The sequence below is a fragment of the Erithacus rubecula genome, assembly GCF_903797595.1.
Source record: "Erithacus rubecula genome assembly, chromosome: 14".
Taxonomy (NCBI): Eukaryota; Metazoa; Chordata; class Aves; order Passeriformes; family Muscicapidae; genus Erithacus; species Erithacus rubecula.
In genome coordinates this window covers 5,244,956-5,265,642 of record NC_136666.1, presented here as the reverse complement: position 1 = coordinate 5,265,642, position 20,687 = coordinate 5,244,956, and the positions used below count along the sequence as shown (strand labels likewise).

At 44.6% G+C, this 20,687-nt stretch overlaps 1 protein-coding gene across 2 annotated transcripts in view; it reads right to left on the bottom strand.

The window, feature by feature from the left end:
- Positions 1-18,899, bottom strand: part of IGF1R (insulin like growth factor 1 receptor) — a 172,338-nt gene extending 153,439 nt beyond the window's left edge. For both annotated transcript variants that reach the window (XM_079318207.1, XM_079318208.1), the window contains exons 1-2: positions 18,096-18,899; positions 17,723-17,845 (exon numbers count right to left, since the gene is read on the bottom strand). In XM_079318207.1, the coding sequence (XP_079174333.1) occupies positions 17,723-17,845; positions 18,096-18,258 (286 nt within the window). In that variant the 5' untranslated portion in view covers positions 18,259-18,899. The remainder of the gene's footprint in view (positions 1-17,722; positions 17,846-18,095) is intronic.
- Between the last annotated feature and the right edge of the window lie 1,788 nt (positions 18,900-20,687).

Here is a 20,687-nt window from a genome sequence, read left to right as displayed (position 1 = left end):
CCCTGGAGGAACTGTGGAATGGGCAACTGCTGTCTAAAGGTGGTTTAGCACTAGAACACCTGGAACCTCAGCCTGTGAGCAGGTGTGTTTCTTCAGCAAAGTATTAACATTTGTTAATGTACTACTTAATATTTAAATTATTATAGAAAATAAATTTATAATTAACCTATGATAAGAAATCTTTCCTTAGAGAACACAGATTAAAAATTAAACAGTGAACTTTATCCACTGCAAGAAATAAAAGGAGGAACTAGACAAAGGGAAGCAGGAGAAACCACATGGAGCCTGTAATACACTCCTAAATATATAAACCTAAGTGCCATATTCTTTAGTTTCATTGCATTCAGAAACCCTTTTATCATGATAAACAATACACTTTGCATTCTGCAAGATAGACAAGAAAAATATTAGCTGATCTTAATAGCTGCTATCTTTCAAACAGAACATCCAAAAGAATAATCCTGAACATCCCCTGATGAGATGAAAACTGACACATGGGCAGAAGCTGCTCACAAGACTTTAGAATTAGGCTACATGATTGCATCAAAGCAAACCTCTCTCTGGACCCAGACTACACTCAAAAAAGTTTGGTGAGACTGTTTCCTTCAGACACAAGGACACAAGGAAGGTTTCTCCAAGCTCTGAAATCCCACAACTAATTATAGCACCTCACATCCTTCCCCCACTATCATCAACAGCAAAACCAGTTGCCAATCTGGGAGGTAGAGTAAGAATCTGATCTCCACTGTGCCACTACAGCCACCCCAAGAAAGGCATTCTTCTGCCTGTAGTTATGATTTGCCTGCCCAAACAACATGAAGTCCCATCAGCCCAACAGCTCCTGCCAACCAACACAAGCTGTGCTGGTGTTCGGTTCGCTGGGTAACTGTGCCACATCCACAGCCAAACACAAAGCTTAAACCAAGCCAGAGAAAGAAAAACAGAAAGTAACAGAAGGGGAAAGAGCACAGGTAGGAAGGATTCGGACAGGAACACCCTCCCTTCCAGCTGCCAGCCCGGAGGTGAAGTGGTGCAGGAGCAGAGGTGATGGACAGCCCTCGGCCTCGCCTCACCATCTGACAGCCCTGCCGGCCTCGCTGGCTGCTGTGAAAGAAAACCACGGTATTTGTGCAGGGCTAGCTGGGTCCGTGTTAAGAAAACACATCTGAGCCGACAGTGCTTGGCTTTACCACATGCCAGCTTCATTCAGCTCCAGAGTGAGAAACCAGGGCTCGGTCTCCTCATTGCCTCCACAGTTAACCAGAAATTCAGGACACAGACAAAGTCCTGAGCTCGGAACCACCCCCAGATCTGTGAAAGGGCCACGCTGCATTTAACACAAAACTTCCTAATCCACTTTGGAAAACATGAGTGCCTAAAGAAGGAGGTCCCCAAGTGACAGGAATGACTGTGCTGGATAAAGACTTGTACAATGGAACAGATAAAAACAAAGAAATTCAAAGAAAGGTACTGGGAAGCAATCTTTGTTTTGGAGTGAATTGGTGCACTGGGAGAGGTGAGACACAGAAATGGGTCTTCATGGAGACCGTTCATTTATTAAAATGTCACAACAAAAAGAGAGTAGCTGTGACTACCAGACCCAGTGAGCTGCAGGCAGCTAAACCAATCCAAAGGATGATGGTTTATCAGAAAGAAAGACTGGTCAAAAGGAAGTAATGAAGCAGATACCCATCAAAGAACAAAAAGCAGGTCCGAGCACAGAGCCAGAAGGCTGCACCAGAACTTCCAAATGAAGTGTAAAACATCAGACTTGGCAATCCTGCTGCCAAGGAATTATTTACCACACGACGATCAATATTACAATACACACTCACAGACGAGTATTTTTATCTCAACCTCCATTTGACCCGGTGGGAGCTACAGATACTTTCTCACACTAATTCACATATTTCAAGGAGAGTCAAGATGGGAAAAAACGAGTTGGAAGCATTTCAGGTTCTGTCTCCTTTCAGCCCATTTTCACTGAATCATACCAAAACTATCTGAGGGAACAGTTCAGACTCGAACTATCTGAGAGAACAGCTCAGAATTGATTTGTGCTACCCAAGACCTGATCAGTAAAGCAAAATATTCAAGGATCACAGGAAGAGGTTTCACTTATGCACTGAGCCAAATCCTAGTTGTGCTGTCAGTTCTTTCAAGTCTTTGCCCTTCCTTCACTGCATCAAAAGCATCTCTTAAAAATTCCTCTGAAAAGCTTGGACAGATGCCTGAACTTCCAAGATCTATTATCTATAGCCTTGAGCAAGAGTGATGGGAAATTAACTTTCTTTCTCAATGGCTACTTTTAAGTTAAAAAAAAAAAAAAAATAGGGCAACCACAACTAGACCTATTACAAATATGGAAACTGCAGCTCAGAAAATAGGGAAGGAGGGGAAGGCAATGTAGGGAAGTAGACGAGGTCTGATTTTCAGACAATCAGCTTCAAAAATCCTTACTTCAGTGAACTGGCAAATAATGTGTTAGACATCCTGCTTCTGAAACACAACCATGCTAAAGGGAAAAGGGTTAATTATATCCCTTATGCTCCAGAGTATTTCAACAGGCTACACATTATGTTCTTCTGAAGGGCAAGTTGTTCTTTTATTTATTGTTTGAAGCACAAACATAAACATGAAGTGTCCAACCCTAAGGTGGTGATTACCACTTTTGCTTAAACAGAAATGCAGGACTGCAGGCTTTCTCTGCCATAAAGCTTTTAAACCTGTTCTGTTCCTCTGACACTTTCCCCCCTCACTCTTCTCTGATAGAGATCACAAAAACAACTAAGACATCTGACATACAGGAGAACATCCTGCTGATTAAGAGAAAACAAGAGCACATTACTCTTGAGAGGATACAAAGTACCACTTCCTAATGCGTTCTACTCTGTCAGCACAACAGGCTTCTTGTCATTTCAAAGGGAAACTGGTCATATTGATTTTTCCAAAACACGACTATTATAAAAATATTATACATTTAATTGGCCTTAACAAAGTGCTCTTGTAGTGGGGCACATCAACAGATCCTACAAGACAAGATATAATGTATCAAGGTATGGGTGCAAGTATTTGAAGCTTCTCTGCAAGCGACAGCATTGAGAACTGCCAGGATCGCTCCTGGTAAAGCTTTTTGCTCCTTTAAACCTCAGCACGACTGAGACATGTCTTTAAAGTGTGGCAACTCTTACTCCTGAATTCACAACACCCTGAACAAACATCATACTTTGCTGAAAATCAGTGTCCTTTCCACGCCTCACCAAATTTCAACCATGCAACTCAGGGCTTCATGTTTGCTCAACTTTTTCTAGAGGAAAGGAAAGTTCTTTACACCCTCTCAGAGCAATTTATTCCTCTAGTTGCTCCCTTGCAAAAGCCAGACCAACTGAATCAGTTCCTCTGACTGAAAACCACACACCCTGCCTGTCAGGAAGCCGGCAGGATTTTTTTTTTTTTCTTGTTTTGTTTACAAATTTGAAAACTGAGCTGTTCTCAGCAGGATCAGCCATCTCTTTTTCCCCTATTCCCAGTTTTCTACAATCCTAATGATGGCAACATTGGGGAAAACTTGTATATGCTTTCCAAGGAGGAAGTGAATCTCTTCTTTTCTTGGTTCTTTATTTCTGTTTTAACACAGTATATCAGAATGTACAGCCAGGACAAGTTTCAATGGTCCAAAGATCATCTGAAAAGTCGTGAGGCAGAACACAGGTTGTTACCTCCCCTTTGAGAATACTTCTTCAGAAAAATCCTTTAAAATCAGAGTTTTGTGAGAGATGCAGCAGAGGAGCATCCTCCCACCTGCTCTTAGTCCTCCAGGGAACTAAACTAAGTTCTATCTTCCTGAAGTGATACTTCAAGGCATCTTTATAGCTTGCTTCCAGTGTAACTCAGAACAGTGTACATCCTCTCTTTCAGCAGAATTTACAGCAGAATTTACTCTCACATATGCACCGTGGGCAGAGTCTAGTAATATGACTTAATAGTTCCTAACCAAAAAAAAAAAAAAAAAAAAAAAAGCTTTGCTAACACTAAGTTCTAGGAAGGAAAAACAAGAAATTTTTAATCTTACCTGCATGTTACCACAGTGCTTTCAATTAGTATCTGTCAAAAGAGCATTTCCATCACAAGAAAAGAACAAAGCTGCAGAATGACAGACAATTTGCCATTCATCAAAAGGTAATTGCAAACAATAACAACAGACACACAAAATGTTCTGTGTGCCACCCCACTGCTGCCCTTGCATCCTCCCCTCTGCCACAGCAAACAGCAGTGAGAGCATGGGGATTTCAGGGGAGAATGGTCTGAGCCAAGCAACGGGAATACAGGTCAGTTAGAAAGAACTCCAGGATGAGGAGACTAATGAAAACTTTAATTTCAGCTTCTGTCCTTAGACACTGAAGACACCTCCTACCCTCACCTTGCTGCAGGGTGAGCATGTCTTAGTGTTTGGATTATCATTCCTTGGAGGTAACTCAGCCGGCCAGACCATCATACACACACACACACACCTGCTGTCACTGCACACATCCCTGTCCTGACACCCAGGGCAGCGTTGAGTTACTTCAGAGAGAGTCACTTCCACATTCCACCCTCAAACTCCCCTCCAAGAAGTGATCAGTCACTCTCAGCTTTCACACTTCAGTAATTTTGGAATCAACAGGAAATGGAGATCAATTGTGATTTTACTAACTCAATAGTGACTCATCATTCAACTCCCTGTAGCCCTCAAATTCATCTGTGAAGAGACATGATAGCGAGGCCAAATTAAAAATAGCAAATCTGGCTCACTCACAATTAACACTCACTTGTCCATCAGATTGCGACATTTTTGGGATTGCGACATTCTGCCCGCTTTGCGTCAGATCCCAAACTCACTCACAATTTGTCTTTCTCAACTCAAGCAGTAAAAATCATCAATAGGAAAATTTATTATATAAACCAACTGTACCACACCCTCTAACATCCACCCATCGCTCAATCTGAACATGTCTAAATAAGAGTTAACTCTGCCTATCAATGTCCCCAGCTACTGACAAGTTTTCTCTGTATTATGAAAATACTCTCAAATCATTAATTTCCTTCTGCTTACACAACCTTCAAGTCAAAAAAAAAAAAAAAGAAAAAAAACCCCACATTTGCATAAAATCGAAAGTCAATAAAAACCAATTATTTCATTTACAAAAATAGAAAATCATTTTATATAAACCACTTAAATGCATTCTTCTAAAAATAAACTTAATTACAAATCTAACATGAAATTGTAACAGCATATATTAGGGCAAATGCCTACTGTAATTTAAATAAAATAAAAATAGTAAGCATATAATTTACACCAAAAAAAAAGTTGGGACTGGTGAATTTGCTGTTCAGCACTCTCTTGGAGCCACCCTTTAATGAAATGCTCGGAGAGCTTTTACCTTCAACAGCTACTTCTGCAGTGCCTCATTTCAGTTTACTCTAATGCTGCAGTTCAACGAGCTCTTAATCCCAAATTAAAAAGGACTCCTGCATAGAAACCTGTGAAACAGTCAGTGGGCAAGATCTATGAACTCTGAACTTTTGAGAAACAATGACAAACTATTTTTTCTGCTTATTTTTTTTAAATCACGCCTCTCCTTCACACTTGGAGTTTTAATTAAGTCTCAAAACCCAGATCTTCTGCATTTCAATTAAAATTCCATTTTCCATCCAAATAAAAAAATAACACAAATGAGAAGTAATCTACCAGAAAATACATCATTTGCCATTTTGTCACTTAAAAATGTGAAAATTAAGGATCTGAGCCAATGCATCCAAGGCATCTAATTATTTACATGAATTTGTAGAAACACATTGCTATTCACTAGCAAAAAGGTCTGTACTTTCAAAAATGGTTGTTTGTGAATCAGAGTTCTAACAGCTGTCAGTCATTAAAAAAATCCAACTAAAAATAAGCAAAATGAGATTAAAACTGGGTATTCAGAGCAAGCTCTTCCTGCTCGCTCTTATAAGCCACTATGAAAACCATTTACTTCATCTGAAAAAACAGAAAATATATACTACTAGTGCTCTGAGGCCTTCATACTGAGGAAGAAATAAACTTTGAAGAACAAATTGGACCAAAATTCTTAACGTTTTCACCAGAAGGTTGCAATGCCACACGATCCCATCCCCTTGGTCTCTCACAGTGTGCTTTCATGAGAACAGAGGGGAATGCACAAAACCAGTGTGCAGACATCCTAAACAGAGCATCCCTCTCTCCCTCTGCAAAAATCAGTACCTATGACATGACAATTACATCCTCAGCCCCTCCACTCTCCCCTTCTCCCCATTAACCAGGATTCAGCTCTCCCCATGTCAGCAGCTCTGGGAGAAGCTGCAATGGCATTAAGCACAAACCCAAGGCTCGAGACACTGGGAGCAGGGACATCATGCTGAGCTCACAGCAGGGTTTTGATGCTGCAGTGGACAAGGGCTGTGGCCACACGTGCAACAAGCAAGGAACACTTCTGTGAGCTCCTGAAGAAGGAAGAGAAATCCCATGGAATGAACAGAGAGCATCCCAGCACATCCTCGCAGTGAGGCCAAGCTACGCTCAACCCGCCTCAACTTTTGTTTCATTCTCACTGCACATGACAGCAGGTAATGCTCACAGTTGCCTGTGAAGATCTGGGTGTATTTTTAGTGTAATCTACTATCTCCTTATCAGTCAGCTGATGCCAACACCCCCATCCTCACACTTCTGTTCGGAGTACAGTCATCAAATGCTTGGCAAGGAGCAGCTTCCCAGTGAAAGTGCTGTCACCTGGATGACAGAGCCACACGAGCATCCCAAGTCACGTCCCTGCTGCAAAAACTAAGCCTTTAACCACCCCCCAAGGACTGCACTTTCTGTATTTTACAAATGGGGAGGGAAATACAGACACCCGGAGGAGGAATACAATTTCTTCCCAACCCTTCAATACTGGCAGCTCCTGAAGCACGAGATGTGATCACTCCCTATTTTAGCATGCATGACTACCAATGCTCACACAAATTATCTGGTTCCTTTTAAAACCCAGTATTTAAAATTACAGTATTTTACTTGAGGCTTTTCTATCCAGCTAGCGGATGGATAAAGGTGAATGCACTGGTAACAACATCTTGCTATGCTCTATTTGCTCTCCATTAAAAGGAAGACCCTTGCTCTGGATTTATACTTTTCAAATCAGTATTTAAGCAAAATCAAATCTGGAAAGAAAAACAAATGTGAACACAACTCAGCATTACAATACAGCATCTAATTCCCACATTCCAACTCTCTTCCCTTCCTCACTGCAATGTATTACAGACAAATTTAAAAATAAAGTCACTGATATCAACTACAAAGACACCAAGAAAATCCTCAGACAGTGTTGGCTTAGCCAGTGGAATGTGTAATTCTTGTCTACATACTATCACTTTCTTTCATGAAAAATACTGGAAATATCTTTTTGCCAGGTTAACCAACTCTGACTTCAATCTCACTGACATTTCCTAAGTAGAGCTGAATAATTCCATTCATATGCAAATGGTACAATAAGTCGTGAGTAGCAGCATTTGCAGCTCCCTCAAAGAGATGAGCGTTTACTCTCCCCAAGTCTCATCTGCAGTGATGTACCCAAAATGATACTGGGCTCAAAAGGTATAGCCCCAGCAATTTACAGAAGGAGTATTTTCAGCCTTGATGTTGGTTGTTTTTTTTTACTTTGTGGGGTATTTTTAAATATTAAAGAGATGAAAGAATCGAGAACTGAGATTGCATCTGTTGCCATCACAATTTAACCACAGTCCATGTATTTATACAGTGGAATCTCCAAAATAACACTGCATCTGTTAAGATGACAGTGTTTTTCCATGGGCTGCGCTGTGTTGTAGCAGAGTTACTCTAAAGCTGCTGCTTTTGAAGTGCTGATTGCAATCCACCCCAAATTCTTTTTGTAATCTTCCTCAAACATGTAGAATTATAAAGCTGTTGTGCTCCTCAGTGTGGCTTGGGAACAACAAAACCCTCATACATCTCATCAGTGGGCATTTGGCACTGAAGCCTCACAGCTAATGCAACATGTTTATTTAAACAATGAACTACCCAAAGAGCTGCACAGCCCGTGTACAAACAGATGTGTGTTTCATGTGTGCCCTGCTGCAGCCCAGAACCTCCACCACACACACTCCACTGCACTTCTCTGTGCCTGATTTCTGCAGGACAACAACTGCACTGACTTGGAAGGGCCTTTGCTCCTTCACTGGCCATTTCAGAACCACAACCCACCTAAGAATATCTAAGCTTGAATCTTAGAAGAGACTTTCACACCAGAATTTGAATATTCAATATGTATATCATGCCTCTTGTTGAGACACAGTATCAATGAAAATATTTGTCCACGTAGTCAGCCTACACCAATGTGACAAAAATATAAGCATTTGATTAGGAGTCACACAAAAAAAAGAAACAAACAAACCTTCAGTCACTCCCAGGCAGGACCCTGGCAGGCTCAAGTCAGTCTCTTACCAAGCCAAGTCTCAAGTTTGAAACAACAAACTTGCTTTTCTTACACCCCATTGCCACTCTTTTCTACAGGGACCACTGCAGAGACTTCAGCTCCACCAAGGGCGTAGCTGCAGGAACACCAGTATCATTTAATAACCCAAAATCTCCACATCCAAGGTGCACAATCAACACGACTAACAACAGACACTTTGACTCTTTGCATCCTTCTCCACATACAAGTGATCATCCTGCTAGTCTTCAACTTCTCAGGTCTGAGGAAGAGAAGCAAAGTGCACAGAGTAGCAGTAACTTACATGTATCTGAACACAGGTGGATATTCACTCATTCCATACATCACAGGAGACACAGTGTTTGCAAGGGACCCATAAATTAACATCCATCTCACAAACAAGCAACAAGATAAAAGCTTCAGCCACAATGAAATGAGGGATGATGTTAACTGCAACCAGTACAGCATCACAAGCTGCTTCCTCCTGCTGGGGTTCAGAACAACCAGAGAGAAGCAACAGCAAATCCAGTAGTGGAAGTCAGGCTCTATCACAGTTCCAGTGGGCTCCCCCTTCTATCCAGTGGAACTGAACTCTTAAAGTTTGTGTCATCACCCTGCTGAGTCTCTCTAAAGTTTGTTCTCAGGTGAAAAAAGTTAGAACCACCTGAAAGCTTAAAAAAAACCCAATACATGCTATGTAAGCCCAGCAGCATTTTGGAGAACAAACCAAATCCCCAGTGGACATGTGGAATTTCACTAAGGAAGACAACAACTTAACTACACATCAAAAATCTCAGAAAATAGGAAAAAAAAGAACACAATAAAACTATTTTCTGCCCTGGCAGAGCATGGGGACAGGGCAAACAAGGAATTTCCACTGCCATTTCAAATCTTCACACTTCAGCCAAGTGTTACTCTGAGGTCAGCTGAGCTGAGCAAACACGTGTCTGCTCCTACCGTGCAGGGCTGGCTCCTCACTGCCTGCCCAACATGAACAGAGTGCACTCTTCAGACCTTTCAAGGCTACTCTCACACAGACAGACCCAAGGGGATGTGAGAAGAGCAGCAGGGAAGTAAAAAGTACTACTTGCAGAAGGTCAAAATGTGGAGACGACTCTAAACTGAAGCCAATGGAAATAATAAGGAAACCAGCCCAGCGAGATCCAGGGATAAAGCCCTTCCCTGCAAGCACTGCCAATTCTCTTGTAGAAAGTTGGTTATAGACAGTTTCCAGGGGCAGCTGTCACCAGACCTTTCTCCAAAATGCTGTATCCCTTTGACTAAGGCTTAAGATTTGAACTATTCCTGTCTACAAGAAGACCTTCCACTTTCTGAAAAGCCTTTGATAATTTTTATGGCTACTCTATCACACATCATTATGGGGGCTTTTTCCCCTATCCCATAAATTCCTTCGGGAGCTTGCTTCTCAAATATAATGAGCTGCCTGTCTACAGAATCAGAAAAATCAGCACTGAGACAATTTATGTTTGAGGAAGCCATTTCTGCATCCAAGAGATCTGGAATTCTCTTTTCCCACCAGTAATTCTCTCTAAACACAATGGCTCAGCTCATGCAAACCTTTCCTGTGCACACATTCCAGAAAGACTTCTCAAGCTGAGTACCACGACCCATCTACAAATCAGACACTGAGCACAAGCACCTTGCTAGAACACCTCTTACAAACCCACAGCAATGCCAACAGAGAAGAGTAAATAAAGCAAAGCGATGCCACCCTAACCTCAGCAACACACAGCAACCAGCAGACCTTTCAACTGCTGTGCTTACAACTTTTCATCCCACAAATGCTCTCCCTGTTTCAGCAGAAATGTGTCTATAACTAAAAACAAAGAGAGCACCTTGGTGCTCCCTATCTCATCTGTCTTACATAAGAAATGCCACTACACCACAGTTTGAAGATGATGATGTACTCTCGAGAATCACACACTCAGCTGCAGCTACCTACTGTATTCCAGTAGTAACAAATAGGAGAGATACTTCAAAGAGCACATTATCCCAGCTCTAATTTATGCATGCTCCCTCTTACCATCAAGCCATTTATTTTAAACCTGTCAGATATACTTGTAACGTAGCATCATGAATAATTTAAAAAGTAATCCGTATAAACCAAGTTTATAAACTTAACAGCAGGTACAGTACCTTTCATTCAAGCAGACTGCTCTCTGATAAAATACAAGGGATCTCTGACTACTTTAGCATGTATTCATTTTATGCATTCTGAACTTCAAAAAATTCTTCTTTCCTGCCCCAAATCAAACCTTCTGCTATTTGAATAGTATTGCAAAAGCTCACTTAAATGAGCAGTGTAGTAATTTGCAAATTGTTAATATTAAAAAAAAAAAAAAAAACTACAAAGCTGCTGGAAACAGCCAATAAAAATGACCCATCACCAATTCAACAGCAGGGGAAAACCACTCATGTAAAGTTTGACTCTGTCATTAAAAACTCTTATTATTTCTTGCATCTGCCTGATGCTGTCACTTTCTGACAATGCTCCCAGCACATGCAGAAGGGATGTTCGGCAAGGAACTCCAAAAAAAGCCCACCTGTTAGGAGAAAGTGTTTTGATCAGTTGATGCTCACACTTCCAAGTAAACAGAGCTATCTTTACAGCATGTAATGGCACCAATAAGGGGTTGAAGATAACAGTCCCTGACCTGTCTCAGAGCTATTGCAGCAACACTGGCAACACAGGCAAACAAACTCATTCAGCCAGGGAGCTGCCCCAAACACACACCTTCACAAACCAAGTGTTCACCAAAGCAGGACACACACTGAATTTATAGACTGTGATGGCAAAGCACACACACCTGCAGTACAATTATTTCCTGCTTTAAACAATTTCTTTGTATCATGTACACTTTTTTGAAGTGAGCAAGGAAACAAAGTCTTAAAACTCAACGTGGTCAGCACTTCATTGACAATGGGAATTACTGCTCTAAATCATTATTGAAATGACTTTGTGTTGCTGCGAAAGTGTACGTTTGATTATCTACCCCATTATTTACTAGTGGATTTGGTCCTCTAAAGGAATAATCTTAGTACTTTAATGAAGTGTGAGATCCTTTCTCCTCAGATTGTCCTCTTTGACCTATCTCATTGAAAAAATTATCTGAGAAGAGACTGAAATACACAGATGTTTGTTTCTGCTCATACCATCAAGTTTACCAAGAAAGACACTGACTAACCAGAAATTTACAGGTCTGAATATTACAAAATAAATAAATAAATGAAATTCTGTTACACTAAAGCTTAGGAGCCATATGCAAATCAATCTGTAAATAACGAAACAACAATTTTGCATTTCAGCACATTTTAAACAATCTTGTGCCACAACAGCAGCTTCCTGAGGATATCAACACTGAAGAAGTTAATTGGTGTCTTGCAAGATATCCTAAGGGAATGGCTCATGTTTTGCATTTGCAAAGTTAGAAAGCAAAACTTTCAGTGATAAGGGCGAGTTAAATCTTCACAACACACTCTGGTTTGCCAGAATGCATCTCCTTAATTAATTAATAAGTCAAACTGTTATCAAACTTACTGAGCAAAACCAACAAGTCCTGTCTAAAGGAATCAGAGTCTATCTTTGAGGACTCAGTGCAGCTCTGTTTGCAGAGCACAGAAACATATGAATGAACACTGTCTGCTGCTGATCGTATGCCGGTCCTCAAAGTTTCTATCAGACAGTTCTGGACACAAAAAAAGACAAATATAGTACTGCAGAAATCAGTCCAGATTGTACCTGTCATGACTTGGCTAAGAGGGAAAAAAAAGCAGCCCAAAAAAAACCACACACAAGACAGGCTGGCTAACAACCACCAATGTGTCTTCATCAACTGCTGTTTGTTGAGTTCTGCTTTTGTACAATAAAAAAAAATGTGAAACTATTCTTTTTAAAGTGGCTTTCATAAATCATAAAAACCAATCCAACTAACCTACACAAAGAAGCTGTCTATACAATTTACAGTGATAGAAAAATTATACATGTCAAATAGATCAAAATACTAAAACAGTATTTCTACCTTTCAAACACATCACTGCATTCCCCAAGTCTTTCTGCACACAAACTCTTAAAAGCAGCACGTTCCATTAGCACCAAAGCCCAGAAACCTTAAAAGCTCAGCTCTGTCAGGAAGATCTGAATTAAACTGCAACTACAAATCTGCAACAACTTTAATTATGAGACTCCTGAGACAATTACTTAAACTGCAGCTTTTTGTAAAATTTAGCATCCACAATAGTTTTCAATAATAAACTGCAGTTTACCCATTCCTATGTACACACTCACACATAAATAGAAACCAGCTGCTACTTGATAACATCCGAAAGCATTTCCAAATGGGAAAGCTTTACACTAAAATCCAAGTAAGAATGCATTTAATTTCAGAAACCAAAGTTTCAGGAACTTTTTCAGCAAGTTGCCATCAGCTTTTCAAGTACAATAATGCTCATGAAGTTCATTAATTTAACTACAGATAATTCAGATAAATACACTAGCTTCTTTAAAATAATTTAATTCAGCACATTTTGTAAGTTCCAAACTTTAGAGCCATTACAGATGATGAGCTAGATAAGTTGTTTGCTGTGTGGGATCACAAAGTTAACACCCAGTGTGAGAAAAACAGGTTTCCTGCATGTATTATTGCCTCTCTCTCTCTCTCTCTCTCTCTCTCAAAGTTCAGGACCATAAACAAACTTCTCTACAATGAAGTTTGCGGTAGCTCACAATTCACACAGATGGAATACACACACAATATAATTAATCATTTAACAAAACTGCCTCTTCTACTCTCACTCAGATTATTGTTCCAGTGATCACTGGTAAAATCTACCTCAGAGTAAAAAGAAAACAAAAATTACTGGGGAAGAGAAAAAGCATTAGTTAAACATGAACTGAAATTATCCTTTAAAGCTAATAGTTGCAGCCCTGAAATGGATTTTAATTTTAAATGTTAGATGCTTAAAAAAAATTCTCCTCCAAGATCTCCCTAGTAAATGCCAGTTTAGCAGAAAATTAAACAAGATTTGAAACAACTTTTCCCATGGTAACACATACTGATAGAAATTAATTATTTACCAATGAAGACAGATTCAAAAATCAACATGTGGATGCTCTTTAACACTAGATTTTGTGTGTATCTTTCAAGATGAAAACAATTTCAGCATCACTGGTGTGTGCTTTAACTGTACCCTAGAATTAGTTTGGAGGAACAACACATCAGGGAAAAGCTGACACAAAAATTAACACAGTAGTTGATCAAATCTGAGCAATTTCCCTATTAAACCAAATAAATCATGTCTTCTGTTGTGCTCAAGTCAAACTAATTGATCTGTCTTCTTGCTCTCTGCAGCCTCTTCCTTCCCTCATTTTTCAGAACATAAGAACTAAGTTAAATTTCCTTCACTTCACATGCACAAAATCCCCCAGTGTTTCTCCCTCAAATGCAGGTTCAACACTGAAACTTCCAACACACCTTTTTTCCACACCCATCCCTCTGCTTCCTCACGTTCAACACATTTTGCCTGGTATTAGCTAAGTCACTTCCATTTCCTAACCCTCTCAGTTTCTGACTCACACTTTGCTCCAGTTCTGGTTTGCAAACCAGAAGTCCAACTCAATACAATACAAAAAAAGTCCAAGTACTGCCTGGCTCACTCTCCTTGCCCCAGACTCCAGGCACCAACACTCCCTGCGCACTCCCCTCCTCTCCCTTTCTGCTGACCCCCCCCTGACACCAGCTCCTTACAGGCTCTGGCATTTTCTATTCACAACCTCAATTACAGCAGGAATTACCCAACTCCCAGTTACCAACATTCCCTAACCACTGGGCGTACAGGAAAACGCTGATGCAAAAGCGAGGTGTGTGTAACGCCGACACTCAGCAGGTCATGAGGGCTTTTACTAAGCAACCTGGGAGAGAGATTAAGCATCAGCATGAGCTACTGTTCATTATCAGGAACACAACATCCAGCCTGGATAGACAAACAAAAGCTCAGCGCTAACATGAGCAGACCCATCAAGATATCCATCAATCTGAAGTATTATCACACCTAAAACTATTACTTTCCTTCTAAGTGTTTAACCCGTTCCCTCCTAGACATTCCCTCTGTAAATACACAGAAGGCTGAAAATCAAAACCCTATCGTGCTCAAGGGAGAAAAGGAAGAAAACACCGTGTTTATGCCTCATCTTAAACCCACCCCCAGCATCAAACAGCCTCCAACAGTTGTAGCTTTACACATCAAACGCACGGGTACAGCACCACAAACTCTGGCTTAATGAAAGGTCTTCTCATTTCCATTTTTGTGCCGTTCTAACGCAATCCCAGGGAATTCTCAGCATTTTTAAGTGACTTTTTCTAAATCAGAAGCTTTCCACTGAAGCTACCTGCATTTTAAAGAGGTTTCTGTCACATAACTACAAATACATTCTATATAATTTAGTACTAAAGGGATGGGTCTCTCCCCTCCAGTTGTAACTCCTTTGTATTCCTATTTAGGAATGCCTTGCTTGTTTGACCGAAAATGGAAGTGCCTTTTAGCTATGACACAGTATATATGAAAAACAAATAAAAATTAAGATTAATCTTCCTTCCACTATTGTGGGGAGAGAGAAGAATATGAAGAGATGTAAAACATCTGCTCTGGAGATCATTTTTCCCCCTAACAGCAAAATTCTTTCAGCAATAACTCGTGAAAACAAAGGCTATTAAACTGTAAACTACAAAGACAATCGATTAGAGGCAGTATTCAGCTAAGACAAGTTTTTCAGCATATCTTCTCATGTTTAAATGCCTGGATCTTCTTCAGAAGATATTTCATTTGGGATGTTCATTTTAGGTAAGTGGTAACCACAAACACTTCAGAGGACTAGAACCTAAAACCTTAACATACTCTTCCTGCATTACTTCACTGCCAGACTTAGGTGAGTATTTTTATTTCCAGGTACTTTGTACCAGGTAAGACAAGGAAAACAATTCTAAGTGTGTATCCTAGCAGCTTAAGAACGCGGATCTCCTCCTCCTCCCGTTCTGTTTCTCCACGCTACTGGATCCTTTGTAAGCCCTCCCCTGAAGAAGGGCACGGGGCTTTTGTTTTTAAACTTACGAGATTAATCTTCCCTCTTGAAAACAGCACTAGCCAAAAAGTTCTACTCATGGAAGTGAGACTGCAGCTCTCCAGCCCTAGCTGGCCCAAAAGCCTAAACTGGGCCTCAATTTGCAAGGATTTAACAGGCATTTACTGCCTAACAAAACATAATTATTACTCAACATGCATTACAGGCTCCGTCTATGTGCTTCTTGCTCACTTATCTTTTTTTGTGTACTTAGCCTCACTGTCAGAGCATCCAAAGAACTTCCCTTTCTTTTCTATCTGAAACCACTACTTTTAGAAAAGCCCTCCTGCCTCCTAAATTCTTTCCCTTTGCATTTAAAATGGAGAAATTTGATCTCCTCGTTCCTTCCCTCCAACAGCTCCTATCTTTCTGAAAGGGAGAGGCACACAACAACAGTTTTTCAGTGTACTAAAAAACACATTGCAGAAGAAATTAAAGCATCAGGATGCAGTACAGGAACATCCCTGTCTCTGCAGACACTGAAGGAGAGGGAGCACAGTTTAAAATGGTTGGGCTCCAAAGCACATTTACCATCTCTCCGTCTACAGAGATACTCCAGGAAACGAGGAAAGGGATCTCTTTCATGCAAGAGATCCTCAATCCAGCGTGAGCCCGACATACCAAGAGAAAACCGATCAGCCCCGGGATTAATCCGGCGATGATTGCAGTGTAATCAATGGCAGCGCAGCCCTCCCTGCCCCCTCGATTCCCCCTGCGCCCGAGAGGGGCGGGCACTGCAACACAATCACAGGTTGGAAACGCACGAAAACAAAGTCGGGGCTCCGGCGGCTCCCGAGCGCGGCGCGGCCGCGGATGGGCTGAGGAGCCGGGCAGGATCCGGGCAGGAGGAGCCGGGCAGGATCCGGGCAGGAGGAGCCGGAGCCGGGCCCGCTCCGCGAGCCGCGTTCTGCCGCTGCTGCCGGGGAAGCGGCTCGCACGCCGCTCGGCGCTGCGTGCAACACGGCCGCTTAGAAAAATGCATCGCCCCTACGATCGCAGCCCGTTCGGCCATCAAACCTTTCTATTTACGCACAAACGTAAAGCGTTAATGTGCGAATTAATTTTTTTTTTTTTTTTTAATGAACAGCAGCCCGTGACCTTTAGATTGCGGGATGCCGCCGTAATTCCGCACCCCGCGCACAGCTAGTGAAACCCCTCCTCGGCGGTAAAGCGGCAATAAAAGGCAAGGCGTTCATTTCCAGGAATTCCTCACTCACTACGACAGGTTACTGCATACAGCCTCTAAATATTGACAGAGATCAAGCTCCTTCCATGCGGGGAAAGCGAGCCGAGTCCTTCCCAGGCTGCGAGTGTTTACTACGCAGCTCGCAGCCCTGGCTGCGGCGCCTGAGCGCTGCTCCGCGCTCGGGGGGGACACAAAGGAGGGGCTCGGGGCTGCGGCGGTGCCGACCCGTGTGTACAACCAGGCAGCCGCCTCCGGGGAAGGAAGGCGGGCATGGCAGCGAGGGAGACGCGCAGCCCCGGGTTGTTAAACGTGCTCGAGGAGCAGACGCGTAACAGGAGGAAAACACGCAGTGCCCCGCGGGCAGGGGCGAGACCCGCTCGGCGCCGCGGCGGGAAACGGCGCGAGCCCTGGGAGCCCCCCTCAATCACAGCCCCGGGCGGGGAGACCCGCACAGGGACCCCGGGACGAACAGGGACCCCCCACATCCCCCCAAGGACAGGGAGCCCCTCGCACACAGCCCAGACACGCAGGGAAGCCCCTCACACACACACACGGCGAGGGAGCCCCTCGCACAGGGAACCCCCTCACTCACACAGGGAGCCCCTCACACACACACCCAAGCACGGGGAGCCCCTCACGCATCCACACACACGCAGGGAGCCCCTCCATCAGCAGCCCACTCACACATTCACACAGGGACCCCCCCTCAAACACACGCACAACACCCACATAAACACACAGGGAGCCACACATACACACACAAACACAGGGACCCCCTCACGCCCCCCCAGACACACACAAGCAGCCGCCGCCCTCGCCCCCTCCCCGGCAGCCCCTCACTCGGGGGCTCCCTTACCGCGGGGTCCCTCGCCGCACCCCCCCGGCACGCACTGTACTCACTTTCCCCATTTGTTGGCCACAGACAAAGTGCGGCGAAGACGAGCAGGAACCCCCAGACGACGGCGAGGGACCCTCCTCCAGCGCCAGACTTCATTCCTCTTTCTTTAATTGGACAAAAACCCCCTTTCCGAAAACAAAACAAAGCAAAAAGAAGTCCAAAATTGTTCGCTTTCTTCCCTCTCCCCGTCCTCTAAAAATAACGAGCGGCGGAGGAGAAGCGGGGCAGGGTAAATAAATCCACGTTGCCTCAAGAAATGAAGGGAAGGAAAAAAAAAAACCTCAAGACCCTTCGGAGCAGCAAACCGGAGGGTTGTTGAGGTCCCTGGGTGTTGATCTTCCGGAGCAAGCACACCAAAAATACACAAATATTCACGATGTATTAACGGCAATAACAGCAAGGCATGGAAGCCCCGGGGCGACGCTGTCTCCGGGGCGGCGGGGCGGGCTCGGGGCGGCGGGCGGGGGGCGCCGCCGTCTCCCCTCAGCGCTGGCTGCGGTGGTACATCGTGCACAGGAACCGCAAACACGAGGCACATCGGGGCTGGCAGTCGGCATCTTCAACCTCCATTTTCAAACACCGCACACACGCACACACACACAGACACAAAAACTGGGAGGGCCGCGGAGGGAGGGGAAGGGGGGGGGCGCGACCCAGACAATCCTATTACAAAACAACAACAGCTCCGCCGTCCCCCCGCGCGGAGACGGGGCTGCCCCGGCGGGATCCCCGCGGCTCCGCTCCCCGCTCCGCCGGGGAGGGTGGGGGGGACACCCCACGCACAACCACCACCCACAACAACACCGCCGCCGCCACCACGAGTCCGGCTGCCTGCAGAGGCTCGAAATGCAGAATTGGGGTCGAAAATGAATTAAAAAGGCTTCCCCCCTACTCCTCCTCTTCCTCTCCTCGGCGCGGCTGCCACAAGCACCCTCTCAAAAAAAGAAAAAAAAAAAAAAAAAAAAGAAGGCCGAATCCAGGACACACACACAAAGCAGCAGCAGCAGCGGCAGCAGCAGCAGCAGCGGGGCGAGCGGAGCGCTCAGCACTCCGCCTCCTCCCCCCGCAGCTCTCCTCTTCGCATCCCTCCGAGCCGCCTTGCCATCGCGGCGGGGGCGGGGGAGAGGAGGAGGACGACGACAACAACAACAACAACAACAAAAACCACCCAGCGAATTTGTAAATCCTTTTCCTTCTTTTTTTTTTTTTTTTTTTTTCTTTCCTCCCTTTCCTCCTCTTTTCCCTCCTCCTCTGGGTGCGCGCGCGCTGCGAACCTTCCCCCGGCGCTGCCCAGCCCAAGGCAGGGGGAGGGGGATCCGGGAGAGGTGTGCGAGTGTGTGAGTGTGTGTGTGAGCAGGGGGGGCTGCGGGGGGCGAGCAAGGCGATCCGGTTTGCTGAAGGTCAAACCCCAGGAGCTTGTTGCGAAGGGTCTGTAATTCCTCCGGGGAGGGAACGGGGCGGGGAGGGAGACGGGGGGGAAGGGTCTGCAGCTCTGCTGTTCCTCCCGATTAATTCGCCGCTCGCTTGCAGCAGGGTTCGCAGCGCTCTGCTGCCGCGTCTGCCTTTCCCCCCCCCCTCTCCTCCTCCTCCTCCGCGCTGGCTCCCTGTGCACGACGGAGAGTGAGCGCTGGTAAACAAGAGCCCGGCGTCGCTCCGCCGCTCTGCGGCCGCGCGGGGACGGGGCTCGCGCCCGGCCTCTCCTCTCCTCCCCTTCCCTCTCCTTCCTTTTTCCTTTCCTCTTTCCTTTCCTTTCCTTTCCTTTCCTTTCCTTTCCTTTCCTTTCCTTTCCTTTCCTTTCCTTTCCTTTCCTTTCCTTTCCTTTCCTTTCCTTTCCTTTCCTTTCCTTTCCTTTCCTTTCCTTTCCTTTCCTTTCCTTTCCTTTCCTTTCCTTTCCTTTCCTTTCCTTTTTCCTTTCCTTTCCTTTTTCCTTTCCTTTCCCTCGCGCGCGCTCCCGCTCCCCCTCACGGGCTCCCCTCGCCCAGGCGGCGGCGCCGGCGGCGCGCGCGGAGGCGGCGGCGGCGCGAGCGAGCGCCGGGAAAAACCCGGAGCGGAGCGAGAGCGGGAGGATGCTGCACCTCGGGATGCTGCGGGGCCGCCGCCGCTCCTGCCTCTGCCCCGGCCTTCCCTGCCGGGGAAACGGGAGAAGAAAGCCTGGTGGATATGCAGGAGATCCTGCGGGAGAGCCCACGAGCGAGCCCTGCCAGTGGAAACGCCGCTATGTTCCTGACAAATAAAAAAATAAAATAAAATGAAATAAAATAAAATAAAACATAGTAGAAAGGCAGGAATGGGGTTAGGAGGTAGCTGCGATTTTTACATGGCGTTTTTATTGATTTACAGCATTAGTGGAAGTTTCACACTGGGAACAGGGCCAAGGGCTGACCCTGGAGCGCTGCTCCCAGGGATGCGGGACAGGAACGGGAGGCAGGGATGCGGGGCAGGGATGCCAAGGCTTGGCCCAGCACAGGGGACAAACCATGGGAACGTGTGCCCGTCCACACTCACCATCCTCCCCTGCACGCTCCCATCCAGTGGCGGAACTGTCCCCATCCAGCACTCCAACAGTGTCACTCCATTCCTCAGCTGTTCTCGTGTCCCTCAGTGACTCCGGGCGCCTGGGCCCCACATGGTGGGGACATGGGATGAGTTGAAGCAGGAAAGGTTTGGGCTCTTCGGGATCGGAAGACGTGGGCCGTGTTCCCGCTGTTTCGCCAGAGCTCGTAGTAGCCATGCTGTGCAGCATATGGGTGTCCTGAGTAATCACAGATTTGTTGCAATACTTTGGCATGGGGAGATAGCAAAATGCTGCTGAAGTATAAGAAAGCAGACATCTGCAAGCATTAGCTATATTCTAGGCTATTGGTTTATTTAAAAAAAAAAAAAAAGTACAGTAAGAAATTTGCAAATGGCACATTATTAATGCAAATGTCAAAATTAAGTTTTTGCATTTAAACCTGAATTCTTCTT